Source organism: Sminthopsis crassicaudata, chromosome 3 (assembly GCF_048593235.1).
Source record: "Sminthopsis crassicaudata isolate SCR6 chromosome 3, ASM4859323v1, whole genome shotgun sequence".
NCBI classification, from domain to species: Eukaryota; Metazoa; Chordata; class Mammalia; order Dasyuromorphia; family Dasyuridae; genus Sminthopsis; species Sminthopsis crassicaudata.
In genome coordinates this window covers 417,686,339-417,706,758 of record NC_133619.1, presented here as the reverse complement: position 1 = coordinate 417,706,758, position 20,420 = coordinate 417,686,339, and the positions used below count along the sequence as shown (strand labels likewise).

General features: G+C 32.6%; 1 protein-coding gene across 6 annotated transcripts in view; it reads left to right on the top strand.

Moving 5' to 3' along the window:
* ANKAR (ankyrin and armadillo repeat containing) overlaps positions 1–20,420 on the top strand; it is a 111,998-nt gene that overhangs the window by 35,566 nt on the left and 56,012 nt on the right. For all 6 annotated transcript variants that reach the window (XM_074302880.1, XM_074302876.1, XM_074302877.1 and 3 more), the window contains 3 exons: positions 218–437; positions 2,547–2,588; positions 8,867–9,068. In XM_074302880.1, the coding sequence (XP_074158981.1) occupies positions 218–437; positions 2,547–2,588; positions 8,867–9,068 (464 nt within the window). The remainder of the gene's footprint in view (positions 1–217; positions 438–2,546; positions 2,589–8,866; positions 9,069–20,420) is intronic.

Sequence of the window (20,420 nt, the reverse complement as noted above, 5' to 3'; positions counted from 1 at the left end):
AAATGGAAATGATAATAACAGCACCTATCTCCCAGCTTACTGTAATAATTGTAAAGCACTTAGCACAGTACATTCATAAGCATCATATAAGTGTTAACTATTATTATTATTGTTAAAGTTATGTTTAAATCCTAATAATGTTATAATACAAAAATATTATTTGTTCTTTTTGATAAAAATGAAGAAAACTAATTCTGATACATTTATATGATTTTAGAGTTTGCCTTATGGTATGAGGTGTGCTGTTGAAAGAGGATTAACTTCAGTCTTCCATACATTCTGTAGAAAAACCTCATCTTCCACTATCAATATAATAGATGAATTGGGTTATTCTAATCTTCATTATGCTGCTCTGCACAACAGAGTGTCAATTATATGCCTGCTGTGTAATGCTAATGTGAATGTTAACCAGAGAAGATTTATGATGAGCAATACAGGTACCAGTATGCTTTAAAACTAAAACTACATTGTGTCTTTATTTTTTCTTTTACATTAAGAAAACTTCTGAGCCGCAAATCATGTTTGCATTGATTCTTTCAAAAGTCATTTAAATCTGATAATAACATAAATGACTTTGAAGATTCCTGATTAATACTTAAATTCTTCTTAGTTCAGTTGATTAATTAACAAGAATTTATTTTATAATAATAGCTATTTATTTTTCAAAATACATACAAAGACACTTTTTAAATATTCACCCTTGCAAAACTTTGTGTTTCAAATTTTTCTCCCTCCTTCCTTCCCTTCCCCTTCTCCCAGCCAGCAAGTAATTTGATATAGCCAACAAGCATTTATTAAACACCTACTGTGAAGCAGGCACTGTGCTAGGCACTGGGGTTACAAAGACAAAAGTGAAATAGTTCTTGCCCTTGAGGATCTCCCATTTTACCTAAGAGAGGTAATATGTGCATTTGTAGATAAAAACAAAGTATATTCAGAATAAATAAAAAGTGATTTGGGACATGGAGAGTCAAGAGCAATTTCATGTAGAAGGTGGTACTTAAAGCTGAGTTCTGAAGGAAAGGAGGGATTCTAAGAGCTCTTCCTGGAAGGAAAGACTCAAAGAGTGAGTAAGAGAGAAATGTATTCCAGGCAAATTCATCAGATCAGGAGATGAAGTGGCGTATGTAAAGAACAAAAAGAAGGTAAATTTGGCTGCACTACAGAATGTATAAAGAAATGTAATATATAATAATTTCAAATAGAGGAGCTTACATTTGATGCCTGTTACCTCTAAGATAATATTAGAACTCTGTTTGGCCTTCTTCATTATCTGGCTCCAGCCTACTTTTCATACTTACTGTGCACTTTTCCTCTTTAAATACTCTATAGTCCTGCCAAATTTAACTTCTTATTGCTGCTCAGACATGACATAACATTTCCTTATATCATGATTCCCATGTCTGGATGTGACCCTTCTTCACCTCCACCTATTAGAAGCTCAGAGCCTTTTATGTTACATTCTTGTGCTCTCTATCTTCTTGACCTTTGCTTCAATTTCTGGATATTTCCACTTAAATTTTTACTTTCCGTTTTTCTTCTTAGACTACTTCTTCTGCCCAATTAGGGAACTCTACCCAATACTCTAAACTAGGAAGTCTCAAATGAAATAATGAACATAAAGCACTTTACAAATCTTAAAAATGTTATATAACTGACAGTTATTATTATTATTATTACTGTCATTATTTTTATTATTAGCCTCTAATCAGCAGCCTTACAATCTGGTGATTTCATTCCTTAACTTTTCAACTACACTTTTGTTAAGTTCAAATACTGTTTATAGAGAAAGAGGGGGCTGTGCTGGTGAATGTTTAACTACTAGGCTCTCCAGAAAAAAAATGCATATACACATTAAAAGTTTATTCAGTATTATTAAAACTTAAATCTAGATTATCCACAAAATAATAAATTGGGCTTTAATTTGTAGTCCTATTTCTGAGCTATTTACATGGAAATTTAACAATCTACTCTTACAGCACATCCCTTCCCCACATATGGAAACTAGTCAGGAACATAGAGATTCAGCTCTTGCCCTAGACATTAGGTGTGTGGTCCTGGGCAAGTCATATACCTTCTCAGTGTCAGGTTCCTCATCTTTAGAATAGGGATAATAAGAGTACCTACATACATCACAGGTTGTCAGGATTAAATGAGCTACTCTAAGGCAGTTTGAAAACCTAAAAGCTATTACTATTTAATACAGGGATGGCTAGGGATTTCCTTTAAGAGGACAAATAATAGGATCTCTACTAAGAATATTAGCTATACTTTCAATGTTTCTGGTATGAAATGGATTAGGGCTCCTGTTCTTAATTGTTTTCTCTGAAAGCTTCCACTGTCAGCTTCCATTGTAATCTGCTTCCTTCCCAGGGTTATTTGATACACTACAAAATTCTCAGGCTATCATCACAGTTCTGCTTTTGTTCATATAAGCACATCCATCCACAGGCAACTTTTTTTTTAAAGTATAAATTTTATGTTGCAAATAAATTAACTAAATGCAAAGTGGTAGTTAACCTTCCTTTTTGTTTATTCATTTTTAGGAAAAGATTCTGCCAAATCAGATGTGAAAAAGGAAAAGAATGGTAAGACATAAGTGAAATATTAATAAAATTTGCTTTTTGAAGTGTATATATGCTTTAAAAGTTTATTCCTTTTATTACTATGTGAATATTTTATCTACAAAATGATCTATAAAAACTAGAAGTCATCGTAATGGTCCTTTGTAAAGATTATAAAGTACTTGCTTTTCTATTTTTCCCCAAATTGTGACATTTAATGCTTCTAATTTCTCATTTTTATTTCCCAAAGAGTTTTTTTTTCCTCTCTCCAAAAATTGACCCAAAATTTAAGAATTATATATGGTCTGAACAGACTGAGATGAGATAAAGCATTACCACTTTCTTAATTATATAAAATATATCTCATATCATTTTAGATTTAGATTGGAAGGGACCTTAAAAGTCATCTAGTCCTAACTCTCATTTTACAAATGAGGAAACTGAGGCACAGATAGATGATAAATATCTGAGCTAAGACTGAAAATTATATCTTCCTGATTCCATCTGGTTCTATTTATTATATTATGTAATGAAATAAACAAATGTCATTGTTCCAAAGATGAATGCTTTCAAAGTTAGCAAGGCCTAAGACTTCTTAAGCTACAATTAAGGATCTTTCTTTAGACCCTCAACTATTATTTTTCATTAAATATCACTGAGTAATGGATATTATGTACATGGCTTTGTGGTAAACCCTGAAAGAGAAACTTTAGAAAGGTAACAGACAATCTTTATTCTCTAGGAGATTACAGTCTAATTGAAGATAACATAATACTCTCAAAAAACAGTTAAGTAGAAATTCAGTTCAATTCAGCAAACATTTATTAAGCCACTTATGTATCATGTAATGTGTTGTGTGCTAGGAAATACAAAGATGAAACTCAACAAAAGGGAGCTAACAAACTAGAGAGGGAGATAAAAGATAAACATAAAAATAACTACATTATCAGTTGTATTAAGACAAGTACAAGGTAAAAAGTCCAAACAAAGGGATATAAGAGTCAGGAAGGCTAAAGGAACATTTAATAGAGGATGTATCATCTGAGTCAGTCCTTGAATGCAGGAAAGGATGTGAGTAGGCAGAAATGTAAGGATAGACCATTTAAAAAAATTACTGTTAACTTTTTAAAAAAATTTAACAATATTTTGTTTTTCCAATTACATGTAAAGATAATTTTCAACATTCATTTTTGTAAAATTTTGAGTTCCAATTTTTTTTCTTCCTTCTCCCCCTATCATCTCTCCTTTCCCAAGATAGCAATCTCATATAGGTTATATATGTACAACAATTTTAAACATATTTCCATATTAGTCCTATAGTGAAAGAAAAATCAAAACAAAATAGAAAAAACACACACAAAGAAAAAACAAACACATACACTAAAGTGAAAATAGTATGCTTCAATCTAAAATTCAGTCTTCATAGTACTCTTTCTGGATGTGGATGTCATTTTTTATCTCAAATCAATTGGAATTGTCTTTGATCACTATGTCACTGAGAAGCTAGGTCTCTCATAGTTAATCATCATATCATCTTGCGTTCCTGTGTACAATGTTCTTCTGGTTCTGCTCACTTCACTTAGCATCAATTCATATAAATAGGAAAAATCATTTTAGATATGAGAAATGTATTAGAGAAACCCACAGATGTGGGAAAGAGAAGAACAGTCCAGTGAGTAGTCCAGTTTTGGCTAGAATATGGAACATAAGAAAGGGAAAATAGTCACAAAGGTAATTTGGATCCAGAGTTGGGAAGGCCTTTTCTAGGAGGTTGTGAAGTTTACATTTTATTTGCTACCCAGTGGAGAGCCAGTGAAAGTTTCTGAGTAGAGAATGAAAAGGACAAACTTTTACATTAGGAAGATTATTCTGACAGCAATATGAAAGACTGGAAGTACAGGGGAAAAATTATCCAAGCAGGTAATGATAAGATAAATAATTAAAGTGGGATTGGAGAGAACATAAATTATATTTGCAATGCAGTCTATGATTAAATGTCAGAATGGCTGAAGATGTCATAGACAGGGAAGAGGAACATGATTGTGCATTGAAATTGTTAGGAAAGGCCCAGGGGAGAATGTATATAGGACTTGAATAGCACTTCAGGGAATGTACTGGGTTTGAATAGTCATTGTCTTAGTTTTTTCTAAAAATGGTTTTGCCATTCATACCCTTGGTAGAAAGTAAGATACTTGAAGTTAGAGACTTCCCTTTTGTATATCTAGTGCTTAACACAGCATCTGGCACATAGTAGGTATTTAATAAATGTTTGGTGAATAAAGGAGTGAATGATTAGATATCTTTCTTTCCATTAAAGCTGTTCACCTCTTCAAGCTTCACTACTGCAACAACTTCCTAACGTAATCAATGTCTCTTCTTTCACCCACCTCACAAAAAACTTCTAGACTTCTAGACTTATTTTCCTAAAATACTAAAATACTGTTGTTAATATATTGCTCTTTGATTCAAAAACACCAGTGAGTCCTCTTTGCTTTCAAAATGAAGTTTAAACTCCTGTGCTTGACATTTAGGATTCTCCATGATTTGGATCCAGTATATCTATTCCATATTATCTTCCTAGTTTGTAGGGGGAAAGATTAGTTTTAGACCTGTTGAGTTAGAGATGACAGCAGGTAATCCAACCGAAATCCAACTGAAAATGTATATAGACTATTGTAAATATAGAACCAAAGCTCAGATGAGGCTTGGAAATATAAAGAATATTCTTTTTTAAAAAAACAGTAATAACACACCTCTCAGATTGGCTAAGATGCCAGGAAAAGATAATAATAAATGTTGGAGAGGATGTGGGAAAAGTGGGACACTCATACATTATTGATGAAGTTATGAATGGATCGAACAATTCTGGAGAGCACTTGGAACTGTGCCCAAAATGCTATTAAACTGTGCATATTCTTTGATCCAGCAAGGTTTATACTGGATCTATATCCCACAGAAATCATAGAAAAGGGGAAAGGACCCACATGTGCAAAAATGTTTGTAGCTGCCCTTTTTGTGACGGCAAGGAACTAGAAACTGAATGTGTGTCCAATAGTTGGTGAATGACTAAGTTATGTTATATGAATGCAATAGAATACTATTCTATAAGAAACAATTAGCAGAATGATTTCAGAGAGGCCTGGAGAGACTTAAATGAATTGACACTAAACAGAGTAGAACCAAGGGAATATTGCACATGGCAACAAGAAGATTATGTGATGATCAACTGTGATGGACTTGGCTCTTTTCAACAATGAGGTGCTTCAGGCCAATTCTAATAGATTTGTGATGAAGAAAACCATCTGTATCCAGAAAGAAGACTGAATGTGGATCACAACATAGTATTTTCACCATTTTTGTTGTGTTTGCTTGCTTTTTGTTTTCTTTCTGATTTTTTTTTTTTTTGTGTAGAAGAATTGTACATGTTTAACATCTATTGGATTATTTGCTGTCTAAGGGAAGGGAGGGAGAAAAAATTGGAACATAAGGTTTTTCAAGGGTGTGTTGAAAATTATACATGTACATATGTTAAAAATAAAGAGCTAATGGGGGCAGCTAGGTGGTGCAATGGATAGAGCACCAGCCCTGAATTCAGGAGGACCGGAGTTCAAATCAGGTCTCAGACACTTAACACTTCCTAGCTGTGTGACCCTGGGCAAGTCACTTAACCCCAGCCTCAGAAAAAAATAAAATAAAATAAAGAGCTAAAAAAAGTGATAATTGAACACAGAAGACGGGATCAGTATCAGTATATACACAGGGAAGAAAATGGACATAGAGAAAAGAGGAGGATAAGAATAGAATGTAGTTCAAGAATAGATGAGGGTTGGACTCACTCAACTCCTTCATTTTGCAGATAGGAAAACAAAGTCAGACCCTCAAAGTCAAACAAGAGGTAAGAGACTGAGCCAGAATTCAAATTTACATCCTCAAGACTCCAAAGCTAATTCTATCATAAGAATTCAGTAAAAGAGACAGAAAAAAAGATCCAAATGAACAGGAGGAGAATACAAAAAGTTCAGTGTCTTGAAAACTAAAGGAGAAGAGATCCTTCATGCTTATTCTAACCAGTCATATTAGAATGCTTGAGTAGAATATTCATTTTTATGACTATTGGATGCATAAGCCTTTGGTGTTCCAGCAGCACTGATGGTGCTGAGATCTTCAGTTAATTTGTACAGTTTGGTTCTAGCCACACCTAGTGCTGAGGTTGAGAATTAGGAACTCAAATAGGAAGGAAACCAGTAGTTTTCATCAGCTATAAAGTCTCAGCAGGAAATTCTAATTTTGTGTTAAGGGGGTTTTCTGCCTGTACTACAGACTAGAGAAGAGCTGAGAAGTCAGTCATTCTAACTCATGTAGAAACGAGAGAACAAAGGCCATAAAAACTATTGAGATGGTTCGAGTAAGAGGTATTTCCAGCCATTGAAGGAACCCTTCTATGTACCATCTAGGAAGGGCTGGGGACTCAACAAACGAAAGAGCCAGAGATGTATTAACCTATTTTAGACTTATTTGGGGACTGGTTTTCATATGATAAGTGTTATAACACTTCTTGAATTAGAAAGTAATAAATGGGACAGCAGCTAGAGAGGTAACAAAGGCAGCAGTTGTATAGCATGATAATGGAGTTTCAAAGTCTCAGTGAGACCAGTGCAATGATGCGCCATAAAGAAATGGCAGCAGCTGAGGGACAGAATACTAAAGGAGAAAAAGAGCTTGCTTTAGCAAGTAAATCACAGGATTTGCTGGAACCCAAGGACAAAGGTGTAAAGAAAAGGAGGAAAGGAAGCAAATGGACTTTGCCCTTTGCTGGTACTATGAGTCATGGGAACTAGGTAAGCCTGGGAGGGAATTCTGACTTTCATAAGGAGGACCTTGGGAGAAACAAAATAATTATTTTTGAGAAGTCTTCAAGATGAAGCCCAGGTTTGGTGAGTACAGCACTAAATTAGTACATGATTCATCCTGTATAACCTAATTTTGAGCGATACTCATTTATCACCAACCTTTAGGCTTACAAAATGTGAAAGACTTTTCTATTACTTCCCTATTCATTTGTTTGTACTCTTAATGACTCCTGTTCCAGTTTCTCCCTCTCTTTTTCTCTATTAGTAGAAGAAACTGCCAAGTAGGAAAAATAGTTTTTCATATATCTTTTTTCCTTGTTTTCTTTTACTTCTCCCTCTTGCCATAAGGAACATTAAAAAAGTGAAACTAGTAAAGAAAAAAAATTCTCATAAATGCCCAATTAATTTGTTCTCCTGCTACCTAAATAGACAAATGAAATAGCTTTCCTTTTCTCTTCTTCTCCAGTTAGCAGTGGTTTTATATACACAAGGTAAAATTTATTGATTAAACATTTCTCACTAACTGAGAAATGAGTTTTGTTTTGAGTCATTAAAAAAAACTACATTGTTTCAGAACATCATACTTGAACAAAATTAGATATTTGAATAAGATACAAAACCATCAAATTAGATATTTAAATAAGATACAAAACCATCAAATTCTTTTTATTTTCAACATAATTTCTTCTACTTTGTCATTATTCATCTTTCATTCTTATCTTCCAAAATAAAATAAATAACACATATAGAATTTCTAAATCCAATACAAGAAATTATTTTCATATTGTTGGAGACAGGGGGGATAGAAGATGCAATGATTAATACATACATATACACAGCATTCTGTTTGGGGTATAAAATGATCCATAATATTTTTAAATAAAAATACAAACTAGACCCTAATACAATTCTGTTACATAAAATTATTCAGTGATTTATTTTCCAGGAAATTTTTAATATTGCCTTTTGAACTACCTATGTAGTTGAACAGATCTCAAATCACACTGCTTTTTATTTACTAATTAATACTTATAAGATTTAAATAAATCCCACTTGTTGAAAGTATGTTGCATCATGACATGAACTTAAGGGTACTTTGGTGTGCAAAACAAAACATAACTTTTTTTTGAAATCTTAGGTTCCAGAATGATTTAGTGGAATGAATGACCTGGAATTAAGAAAAAAATTCATATTCTGCCTCTTAATACTTATTTACTAATGGACAAGTCATTTAACTGCTCTCAGTTTTCTTTTTTATAAAATAGGGATAGCAGTAGCTACGAATTTTTCTCATAAGGCTATTGGAAGCATCAAATGCATTAATGTATATTTAGAAACATTTTATAAGCATTGAAGCATTGTGTAATTATGTGTTATCAATATATTATTATGGAGAAATACATTATTATAAATATCAGCTGTTCCTCTAACCCTATTGTTCACTTATTTTAGGTCCAACACCCCTGCACCTTGCAGCTCAAGCTGGCTCATTAGAAGCAACTATCTGTCTCCTGGGTCACAAAGCAGATTATACCCTATGTGAAAGAAGAGGATGGCTGCCTATACATGTGGCTGCTTTCTATGACAATATTTGCATCATCGTTGTTCTCTGTAGAAAGGATCCTAGTTTGCTAGAAGCTGAAACAATAGCTGAGTAAGTCATTAAGGCAGTTTTGTCCAAGAATCGTGGAATCTTAAGTGGGGAGACAATTTAGAGAAGTTCTCTAGGCTAACCATTAATCAATATAGTATAATATTATGGTAAATTGACTTCCTGAACTTTTCCACTTGATTAAGTTATATTTTGAATTATAAATTAAATTTTTTTATGTTAAAGACTACATCATCATGGAAATATGCTTAGAAGAATCACACATGTTTAACCTATATTAGATTACTTGTTGATTAAGGAAGAGGGTGAGGAAAGGGAGGGAGAAAAATTTAGAACACAAGGTTTTGCAAAGGTGAATGTTGAAAACTATCTTTGCATGTGTTTGAAAAAATAAAAATATATTATAAAAATAAAGATTATATTATCATAGAATTTCAGACGTAGAAAAGACCTTAGAGCTAGTCCTGGCTCCCAAAAAAGGAAGAAATTTCTTATGTAATGTTTCTAAAGCTGATCCTTCCACTTCTTCTTGAACACAATGATACAGGTTATTCCATATTTAGACAGTTTAATTAGAAAGTTTTGTTGTTGTTGTTGTTGTTGTTTTTTAACCAAAATCTTAATGTGCCCCAGCATTTTCCCTCAGTTCTATCTTTGGAACTACATAGAATAAGTCTAATCCTTTTTCTAGATAACAGTCCTTTAAATACTATGTAATGGATGCCCCTGTTTTCAGAGGACATAATAATGACTCATACCACATATAGAGGGAACTTTAGCAAGTTATGTGGAAACTCAAGAGAGAGCAGTTTAGTAATCCACACAGGAAAAGTCAAGTGGATGAATAATACATTTTAAAATATTGTATACATTCATTAATTCATTTATTTTAGTTTATAGTATTCTACATATTTATTATTATTATTTTTGCTGAGGCAATTTGGGTTAAGTGACTTGCCCAGGGTCACACAGCCAGTAAGTGTTAAGTATCTGAGATCAAATTTGAATTCAGGTCCTCCTGACTTCAAGGCCAGTGCTCTATCCACTGGGCCAACTAGCTGCCCCTTTCCCATATTTCTTTGAATTTTTCATGTTCCTTATTTTTATGGTTCAAGATTATCTTTATATATATATATATATATATGTACATATATATATATATATATATATATATATATATATATATATGTGCCATAACTTTCCCTACTTAACTGCTATATAGTTTGTTCCCATGTTTTTTAGTTTTAGTTTTTTTTTTCTATTTTAAATAGTGCTTCTAAAATTATTTTTAATATGGATAAAACTTTTCTCCTATGTCAGTGGGGGGATCAAATGGGTCAGAGGGACGTTTAAATTTTTGTAACACTATATAATTCTATACTGCTTTCTAAAAAAATGGAGAAAGTCACAGTTCTACCATTGATGTATTAATAGCTTGACATAGCCAATTTGATGGGGATTAAGTGGAAGCTGATAACTGTCTTAATTTACATTTCTTTGACCTTTATAGATTTTGAACTTTTCTGTGTGTAATTTTTGCCTGTTTTTTATTTTGAGAGCTGCTTCTTATATTTTTGACATATCACTTGAAGAAGAATGGCTCTTAATCTGATAAACTTGTGTCAGTTTATATTGATTTTGGATGTGAGATATATTGGAAATGTATGATGTAATTTTTTTTCCAAATTTTTTCCCTCCTATTCCACTTGCATTGGTTTTTTTTAAAAGCTTTATCTTTTTATATAATTAAATGAATCTATTTAATGCCATAATTTCTTGAGTCATATTGTTAAGACTATCTCCTCTTCACAATTGTGAAAGATAAAATGATCTTTTCTTCATCTAGATTTTTTAAGTGAAAATCTAATATTTGTAAAGTGCTTAACACAATTCCTGGCACATACTAGGTATTATATAGGTGCTAGTTAATAATAATAATAATTTTCTGTATACATCCTGATAGATTAATTCTCAAATATTTAATACACATTGTCATTATTTTAAATAACAGTTTTTCCTTCTTTTTTATTAGTGAAATGTAAAAATGCTGGCAACTTTTGTGAGTTTATCATATCCTAAATTTTTTTCTTGTCTATTATTTCAATTAATGTTTTTGTTCATTTTTCAAGATTTTCTAAATAAAATTGCAATATAGCATACACATAGATCAGATGCAAATATACTTCAATTTACTAATGCTTTTAAATTTTTTCCATCTTTCCTTCCTCTCTACTTTATATTAAAATATAAATACCACTTGATCATAAGGATTTTTTTTAAATGCATGAATTTATATAACTGGCATTATTTGTTCTCTAAATGTTAGTTTGAATTGACTTGTGAATCCATCTGGCCTGATGTTTTTTAAAATTCAGCAGCTTATTAATGCCAAATTAAAAATAAATAAATACCTTATTAATGGTATTTTCAATTTCTTTTTCTAAAATTCGTTTCTTTAGATCATTTTTTATCAGTGTATAATCTTAATTCTATTGTAAAATGAAAATTGTTATATTCTATGATTTTATTTCCTTGGTATTTATTGTGGCTTTCCTCTTCTAATTTTTTATTTTGGCATTATGATTTTCCACAGTTTGTTTTGCAAATTTAGCAATTATTAATTCAGTTTATCTATCTTTTGAAAAATTATGCCCTGAATTTAATAATAGCTAACATTTACAAAACACTTCAATGTTTGCAAAGTGTTTTACATAAGTTATTTATTAATTCAGTTATTCACTTTTAATTCTACTAATTTCTCATTTTATTATTGTGAATTTTATTATTATGTTTATTTTGGATATATGTGTTGACTTTCTAATTTCTTAAAATCATATACATCATAGAACCATAATTGTGATTACATAAGTTGTTTTCTTTTTCTTTTTAATATATGATGATAATAATACAAAATAATAAGTAGCATTTGCCTATCATGTTCTAGATACTGCACTGTATACTTTAAAATAATTTGTTTGATCCTCACAACCTGGAAGTTAGCTGCTATTATCCCTATTTTATAATTGAGAAAAAGAGCAGAGGGAGGTTAAGTGATTTATCCAGGGTTACAAAGCTAATACTTGTATGAGGCTGGATTCAAACTCAGGTCTTCCTTATTCCAAGCCCAGTGCCATAGTACCTAAATATATTCAGTGAAATAAATTTAGATTTGAGAACTGCTTTAGCAACATTCCAATCTATAAGTTTTTCTATGTTGCATTATTGTTGTCATTTTTGATATAATTTCTTGTTATTTCTATAATTTGATCTTTGATTAAATTATTCATAAGAATTATTTTGGACTTTTCTTTAGTCAGGTGTCTTGATTATATTTTCCTTACTGATTGTTCTTCTAATTAAATATTGATCTGTAATAGTAGCATTTAAAACAATTGCTTTTATGCATTTGATTATGTTATTAATGGCCGGTAGTATTAGTTTTTTGTAAATGAACTATGCATATTTAAATTTAAAAATATCTAATAAATCTATTCAATTTTATTAATGTCATCTCAAAATATGTTTCATCATTTTATTCAATTTTGTAACTTATTTATTTATCTCTTTGATTTATCCTATATTGAAAATGGGATGGTAATATCTTCTGCTATTTTTTTTCTCTCAGTTTTTTTGTAATTCAGTTTAATTTTCCTTTAAAATGTAGTTGTAATATCATTTCATGCATATATTACCTAATAATGATATTCTCCTGCTATCGATTTTTTTTCCTTTCATCATGATATAGTTACTTTGATAAACCATATTTAACACTTTCTACTTTACAGTTATTTTTTTAATAGAATCATGATTCCTATTGTTGATATGTTGGAGTAAACTAATATATAACAATAATAACAAATAAATAATAAACCTTCCAAATTATAATTTTAAGGTTGTGTCTTCTTGCCTCAAATATTTTTCTATTAGGGAGCATGATGTTGTAACTTGTCTTTTTTTTCATACTATATATTATATAGGTGAATTCAATCCACTGACATTTAAAATTATAATTGTTATTTTCCCCCTCTATTTTGCTGTTGTAATTTTCTCTTTTAAAATCTATATTATGTTCCTTAAATTAGTCCAATATTAGACATTTACTTTTACTACCATATAGATATAATTAATGTCTCACTTCTTACAAAAATGACAGCCATATTCCCAAACTCCTTTTTCCTTTTAAATTATAATACCTCTTCTTTGCCTTTCCTAAATAGGACAACTATTTTAAAGCCACCCAATCTCCTCTTTTCCACTTTGATTATTCAGTATTTGCAGGCCTCCCAATTAAATTATTTCCTTTTCTTGAACCTTCTTTTTCTTTTAAAAACTAAGTACATAAATGTTTATATTTTTGATACTTTATTGGTCTCTTTTCCATTTCTACTTCCATTTGTAAACTTTATCTATTGGTCAAAAATGACCTTCTATTTGGGCATTTTATCAAATGAATTAAACTTACTGTTGCCTTGATGTTCTCCTTTGATATATATTTGAATATTAAGCATAGGAGTAGCTCAGTGTACTACTATGTGACAAACATTGAACATAATTCAGATCCTTTCAGTTTATGTACCTAATATATTTACCTCACTTTTATTTAATAAATCAAGCATTAAATTTTATTTAATAAATCAAGAATTAAATGCAATTAAGAATATTATAAAATACTATATTATACATCCACAACAATGTATAGAATAAATTATAATCATGGATATACTAATTCCTTCCATCACTTGACACAGCTTCAGATTATAACAATTTCTCTGGATTTTTGTTGATTCTGATTAAAATTCATATTATCCTCTCAATGCTTTTCCTTCTTCCTTGGGACATTTTTAGGTTTTGTTGCATTTTTGTCATTATTTTATTTGCCATTTATAGCTTTTACATAGATTTAGTTTCTTTTGATTTAATGATTCAAAGTTTTATCTGATGTCTTTTTTGTTTTCATTTTTTTATTTCCCTCAGTATAACATTCTCTATGAGAATTGACTGGAGGTTTATTCTTGGACTGATTTATATATTCAAGGCCTTGGTTAGGTTTTCTTTGACTTGTAAAAATTCTTAGATAAGGTGTAAGGAATTCAAAATGTACATTTATTCATTGTATTGTTGTTCAATCCATTCAGTTATGTCAGGCTCTTTGTGACCCCATTTGAGGTTTTCTTGGCAAAGATACTGGAATCATTTATCATTTCCTTCTCCAGATGATTTTACAGATGAGAAAACTGAAACAGGGTTAAATGACTTGGTCAGGGTCATACAGTGAGTGTCTGAAGCAGGATGTGAACTTAGAAATTAGAAAGATTAATCTTCCTGCTTCCGAGTCCAGCATGGGCCACCTAGCTAACTTGCATATCTTATTACAAAGTTAGCTAGATAGATGATTTTAGGGTGAAGCACAATTTCTCTTGACTTTCTTTAAATCAACTTGTAGCTTTTTCTGTTTTCTTGTGAAGGGTGAATTATCCTTAAAATCTGAACATGGTATCTTGATAGGTGATTGCTTTGCTTTTTAGCTATTTGGAAACTCTTTTTGTTATCAGTGAAAATTTGTAGCATGATGACAGTGTGTTAAATGAACTGAAACTGATTTTTCCCTCTCTCTGCACATATTTATTAATATGTCAAAAGTTGTGGGAAATTATCTCAAGCAGTTTCCTTAAGATAGTAATTATATTTTTATTTATATTTAGTATAACAATTAAATCTTAGAAATGGCTTTGATTTCTGCCTCCACATCACATCATCATTGCTTATAAAATTTTCAATCTTTTATCTAGTTGAATCACCACCAACTTACATCATGAAGAGAAAAATGAAATAATTTTCAAAATATCCAAAGAAAGGAAACAGACTTGGCATACTTTTAGTCTGAGAATTTTGTTCCTATTTATTACATTTCTTTGTTGATATATTCCAATGTTCATATTGGAAACTTTATTATTTTATCTTATTCCATTTTTGCTGATATCTCTCTTATTTCAGAAAACAGAACTTTATTTTCCTTAATCTTACTGATATTAGACGCTCCAGAATTTTTCAGTGTTCATTATTTAATTTGATTGAACATGCTAAGTCCTGCTTCCTTTCTTTAGCTATTTTGAAAATTATTTCATTTTTCTCTTATGATTTTTCTTCAGAACCTCTTACTCCATAATATTTGTTGTGTTAGAAGGTTATTTTTTTTCTGCTGCTTGTTTATTTCCTTGTCTTTTCCTTTTATATTTCTGACAGGCTATTTTCTTTTGAGATTATAGTTGCTCCCCTTTTTTTCTTATCCTCCTTCTTACTAGATCATTTATATGCACTCATTCATTCATTCATGTTTGAATATTATTATTTTGTGGCAAAGGAGGTATTGAAGAATTGGATTTCTACCCTACTGTAATGTCCAGACTAGCTCTCTGGAGGACCTCGGGATCAGCCCAAGTCCTTGGTCTTAGTGGAGAAGTGAAGGAGGTAGGAGTTCACCTTGAAGCTGGTCAAAAACGAAGTCTGGAGTCTGAAATATGGAGTCTGGCGTCTTCTCTTGTGTCTGTGGCTGAGTCTTCTATGTCTGAGAATCCCTTACATACCTTAGTACAATTACATCACTACAATACTCTGAGCATATGCAACATTTACATCACCATAGAGAACCATTATCTCACACTGAGTAGGTGTTTAGCTATAAGCACCATGCTGACCTAGATTTAAGTACACCTTTTCAGAGTTCCAGCCTTCCACATCTCATGCTTTCTTTTGTTTTAGAACACAAGTGGTCACGCCCATCCTGACTTCTAAGGAGATGAAAACACCAAAGGGAAATAGGGAGTCAAACCAGATGTTAGCAGGTTTCCTCTAAGCTTAAGGGTCTTACTTGAAACAGCTATTCATCAGTATGGGAGGCATTACACTAAGCACATAGTAATATAACACAGGCTAATAGTGATGTAACAAACAACATGAATAAACATGAGGAATTATACATGTCCATAAGTCTTAGAAGGAGGGTATGAAAATAACAATCACACATACACCTCCTTCAGCAGCCAAGAGATAGTCCAAAACCAATCTATTTTCCGTCACTTCATGTGTCAGGGAATCCAGTGATTCCTGCTGGTATTGGAGTCCTGCATCAGTCTTATCAACAATTTTTAATGTCCATGAGTCAGTTGCCATAACTTCCAGGCTCTTTCAGTGGTGGGCACAGTCAGTGATGGAACCATCCGATGTTTCTTCGGTTTTCTCCTTTGTTTCAAGGGTCTACTCCATCTTTCTCCAGTGGACAAGGCGAATATGGCTCGTCAGCACCCATCTGATTTCTTCTCCATCTGTAGAGATACAAACAAATCCTCTCCCCCAAGCAGTTAACATATCTGATCCCTTCCATTCACTACTTTCTGGGTCTCTCCACATCACTGGGCGATTATCAAAAAATAGTGGAACTGCTCGCACTGGACACTGTCCTTCCAGTGGGTAATAAAACCTGTCTGTCGGAGCTAGTGCATCTTTATCGAAAATTTAAAAATTAATAATAAAGAGAGCTAAATTTAGAAGTTTTGTAAAGTTACCTGTGGCTCCCCCTTTCTTTTGTTTTTGGAGGAGTATCTTGATGTCTCTGTTTCTCTTTTTTACTATTGCCTGTCCTTGAGGATTAAAAGGTATGCCAGTGGTGTGTAAAATCTTATACTGTGCACAAAAGTGTGTAAAATGTTTAGAAGTATATACAGATCCATTGTCTGTTTTTATTGCTTGTGGCACACCTATAATTGTAAAAGCTTGTATAAGGAATTCAGTGACCACTCAGGCTGTCTCTTTTGCTGCTGGTATTGCAAAAGTGAATCCTGAAAAGGTGTCTACTACAACATGGATAAAAGACAGACGACCAAAAGATTTATAATGGGTCACACATCCATTTGCCAAATTTCATTAGGTCTCAAACCACAAGGGTTCTTCCCTGGAGGGAGTGTAGGAGCATGAAAAGGAAGGCAAGCTGTTTCACAGCATGCATTAATTTGTGCATTGGTATAAAAGGTGTATATCTTGTCAGGTCTTATCCCAGATAAGACTGCTCCCTTAATGGCCTTTAATAAAATTCTAGCCATAAGCACTGGGTAAAGAGTAAGGCTTTGTTCTGTTTGTGCTGGGAGGTTCATCCACTCTCTTACACCGTCTCCTTGATGAAGGACTGCTGTGGGTACCTCTTTTTTAGCAAAAAATGATATTTCCAAAGCTTTTTGAATAACTCTTTTAACCACATTGGATAAAGCCAGTTCAACTTCTCTCAAAGCCTCTTGAGCTTCTTTTGTAAGCTGGCATGGTGAGTTTAAAGCACTCTCTCCCCTTACAATGTCATACAATGGTTGCAATGATTAGGTAGTCAAGCCTAACACTGGACGTATACATTGAATATCTCCTATCAATTTCTGAAAGTCATTTAAGATGTTCAACTTATCTGTTCTTAAAACTCTTATACTGTAAGCACCTTAGGATACTTCATATCCTAAATATTGAAAAGGAGCATGACTTTGAATTTTTCTTGGAGCTATATGAAATTTGTAGTTCCTCAGTGTTTCTATGGTCTTTTGTAAACATGCTTCTAATGTTTGCTCCTCAGGTACACACCCCAAGATATCATCCATATAATGTAATAACATTACTTTTGGAAATGCTTTTCTTACTGGAGTAAAAGCAGCTACAACATACATTTGACACATAGTAGGGCTGTTTTCCTTCCCTGTGGCAAAGCTGTTCATTCATTTCTTTTATAAGGCTCAGCTAAGTTAATGCTGGGCACTGAAAAGGCCAATCTATTCATATCCTTGTTATCTAGAGGGATAGAATAGAAACAATCCTTAATGACTATAACCTAAAGAGGTCATTCTCTAGGCAATTGAGTAGGAGATGGAAGTCCAAGCTGAAGAGTTCCCATAGTTTCCATCTGTTCATTTACTCTTCTTAGATCAGTTAACATCCTCCATTTTCCAGATTTCTTTTTTACAACAAATACTGGGGAATTTCAAGGACTTAGAGAAGGTTGTAAATGTCCTTGGTCAAGTTATTCCTGTACTATATTTAATAAGACCTGAATTTTATCACTTGCTAAGGGCCACTGTTCTATCCACACTGGTGTATCAGTTTTTTATTGTATAGGAACAGGTGAAAGTGTTGGCAGGCTTTCAACAGCAGCCCTGCCTAAAAAACCAAAGTACTCATTTGTAATCCTATTGTTGTCAAATGTCTCTTCCCCACAGATTGATAGGGATCTTTTCAACTACAAAAGGGTAAAAACTCATTTCATTTTCAAATATCCACCTCAAAGGGGTAGCACTAACTTCAGCTGCTATTGATCCTCCTACACCAGACACGTAGGTGTCTGCCTTAATCTTTGGCCAGTGACTGGGCCAGTTGGCATCTCTAATGACTGTATGATCTGCACCTGTGTCTACCAATCCTTCTAATGGTATGCCATTTATATAGATAGTGAGCATAGATCAGTCAGCTATAACTGCTGCAGTCCAAAACATTCCTGGATTCTGTTGCTGGGAAAAATCTGGGAAAATATTACCAGATTGCCTATTAGGAATCTCTATCAGTAAACCTGAGGCTACTACTTCTTCTGGGTGATAACTCACACATTGTCTACCTGTACTGGGATATTATCTACACATTCCCCAGTTTCCCACATTAGTCTATGGATAGACACTGTTTTGTAAGCACTCTCAGAAAGTGAAATAGTCAAGCCTACTGTGCCTGGAGGCAAAGGATCTATAGGACAGGGACAGATTGCACCTCTCCAGGGGATATCTCAGTAGTCTCTAAATACCGCAATATGATTACATCATTACAACACACTGAGCACATGCAACCATTACATCACCATAGAGAACCATTATCTCACACTGAGTAGGTATTTAACTATAAGCACCCTCTGACCTAGATTCAAGTACACCTTTTCAGAGTTTCAGCCCTCTACACCCTATCATTTTGTCAAAATTCAACCCATCTTTTAAAAATCAATATTCTCTCAGTGGAAAAATGGATTTAGGGAAAGCTCAATCTACAAACATTTATTAAGCATTTTCAATACCAGGCACTTTTCTATTCACAGGCAATAAAATGACAAAAGTGAAACAGTCCCTACCCATAAGGTAACCTAATGGAGGAAAAACCATGTACACAAATGAATATGTGTAGATTTACAACTTTGGGGGACCAGAATATCTTCAAGAAGATGGTGGTGATTGAAATCTTGAAGGAAACTGGAGATTCCAATAAGTAGAGATGAGGAGGGAATGAATTCTAAGGTTTTTTCAAAGGCATGGAGATGGAAAATGTAGCATCATGTGTGATGGCTAGTTATGTGTAGAACACAGTGTAAGAAGGAAAGAATATTATAGAAAAATTGTAAAGGTAGGAAGGAGCCTTAAATGTCAAACAGAAAAGTTATATGTCAATCAATAAAGAACCACTGGAATTTGTTGAATAGTGGAGGTGATATGGTTAGACCTATGCTTTAGAAAAAAAACAAACAAACAATGTTTTGGCAATTTTGTGGAGGGGGGATTGGAATGAGGACAGACATAAAACAGCGAGACTACAGGGGAAACTATTCAGTAGCCTATATCATCCAAGATGGACCAGATCATGGACTGAAAAATTGTTTAGACTTTATTTTATAGCCGATAGGGGAACTATTGAAGGATTTTTAGGATGTTTAAAGTGATAATGCCAATAAGATTGTTTAAGCAGAAGAAAAAAATGTAAGATGTAACTATTGTTTCTTTTTTGTTTTTATTTTGTATATTAGTAACATCTGAATTTTCATGACCACATTTGAGGTTTTCTTGGCAAAGATAATGGAATGGTTTATTATTTCCTTCTCCAGAATATTTTACAGATGTGGAAATTGAGGCAAATAAGTTTAGTGACTTTGCCAAAATTATACAGCAAAGAAGTATCTTAGTTCAAATTTGAACTCAGGCCCTCCTGACTCCAGGACCAGAACTCTATCCACTGTACTTAACTATCTTCAATTTCTTCTAACTAAAGTGGGGAAAAAATTAAAATTCTAATATACTGTATAATTTTCAAATTTTCAATATGAGAAATACTTCTCTAAAAGAATAAGTCCTTATTAAATCTATTTATTTTTTACTTTAAAGGGCTTTCTTCAAAATCTTGAGAGGTAGGTGTTATGATCTCTATTTTACGAAAGAGGAAACTGACACTTTGAAAGGTTAATGACTTGATCACATAGCTCATAAGTGTCTAAAAGCTTCAAACCCAAGTCTCTTGACTCCAAGCTCTATTCTAGCTACTATCATATGCTACATAAAAAACAAAAAAAGAATGGTGATCACATACTTCAACTTTAGAGAGATTCATTATGTACATAGTATA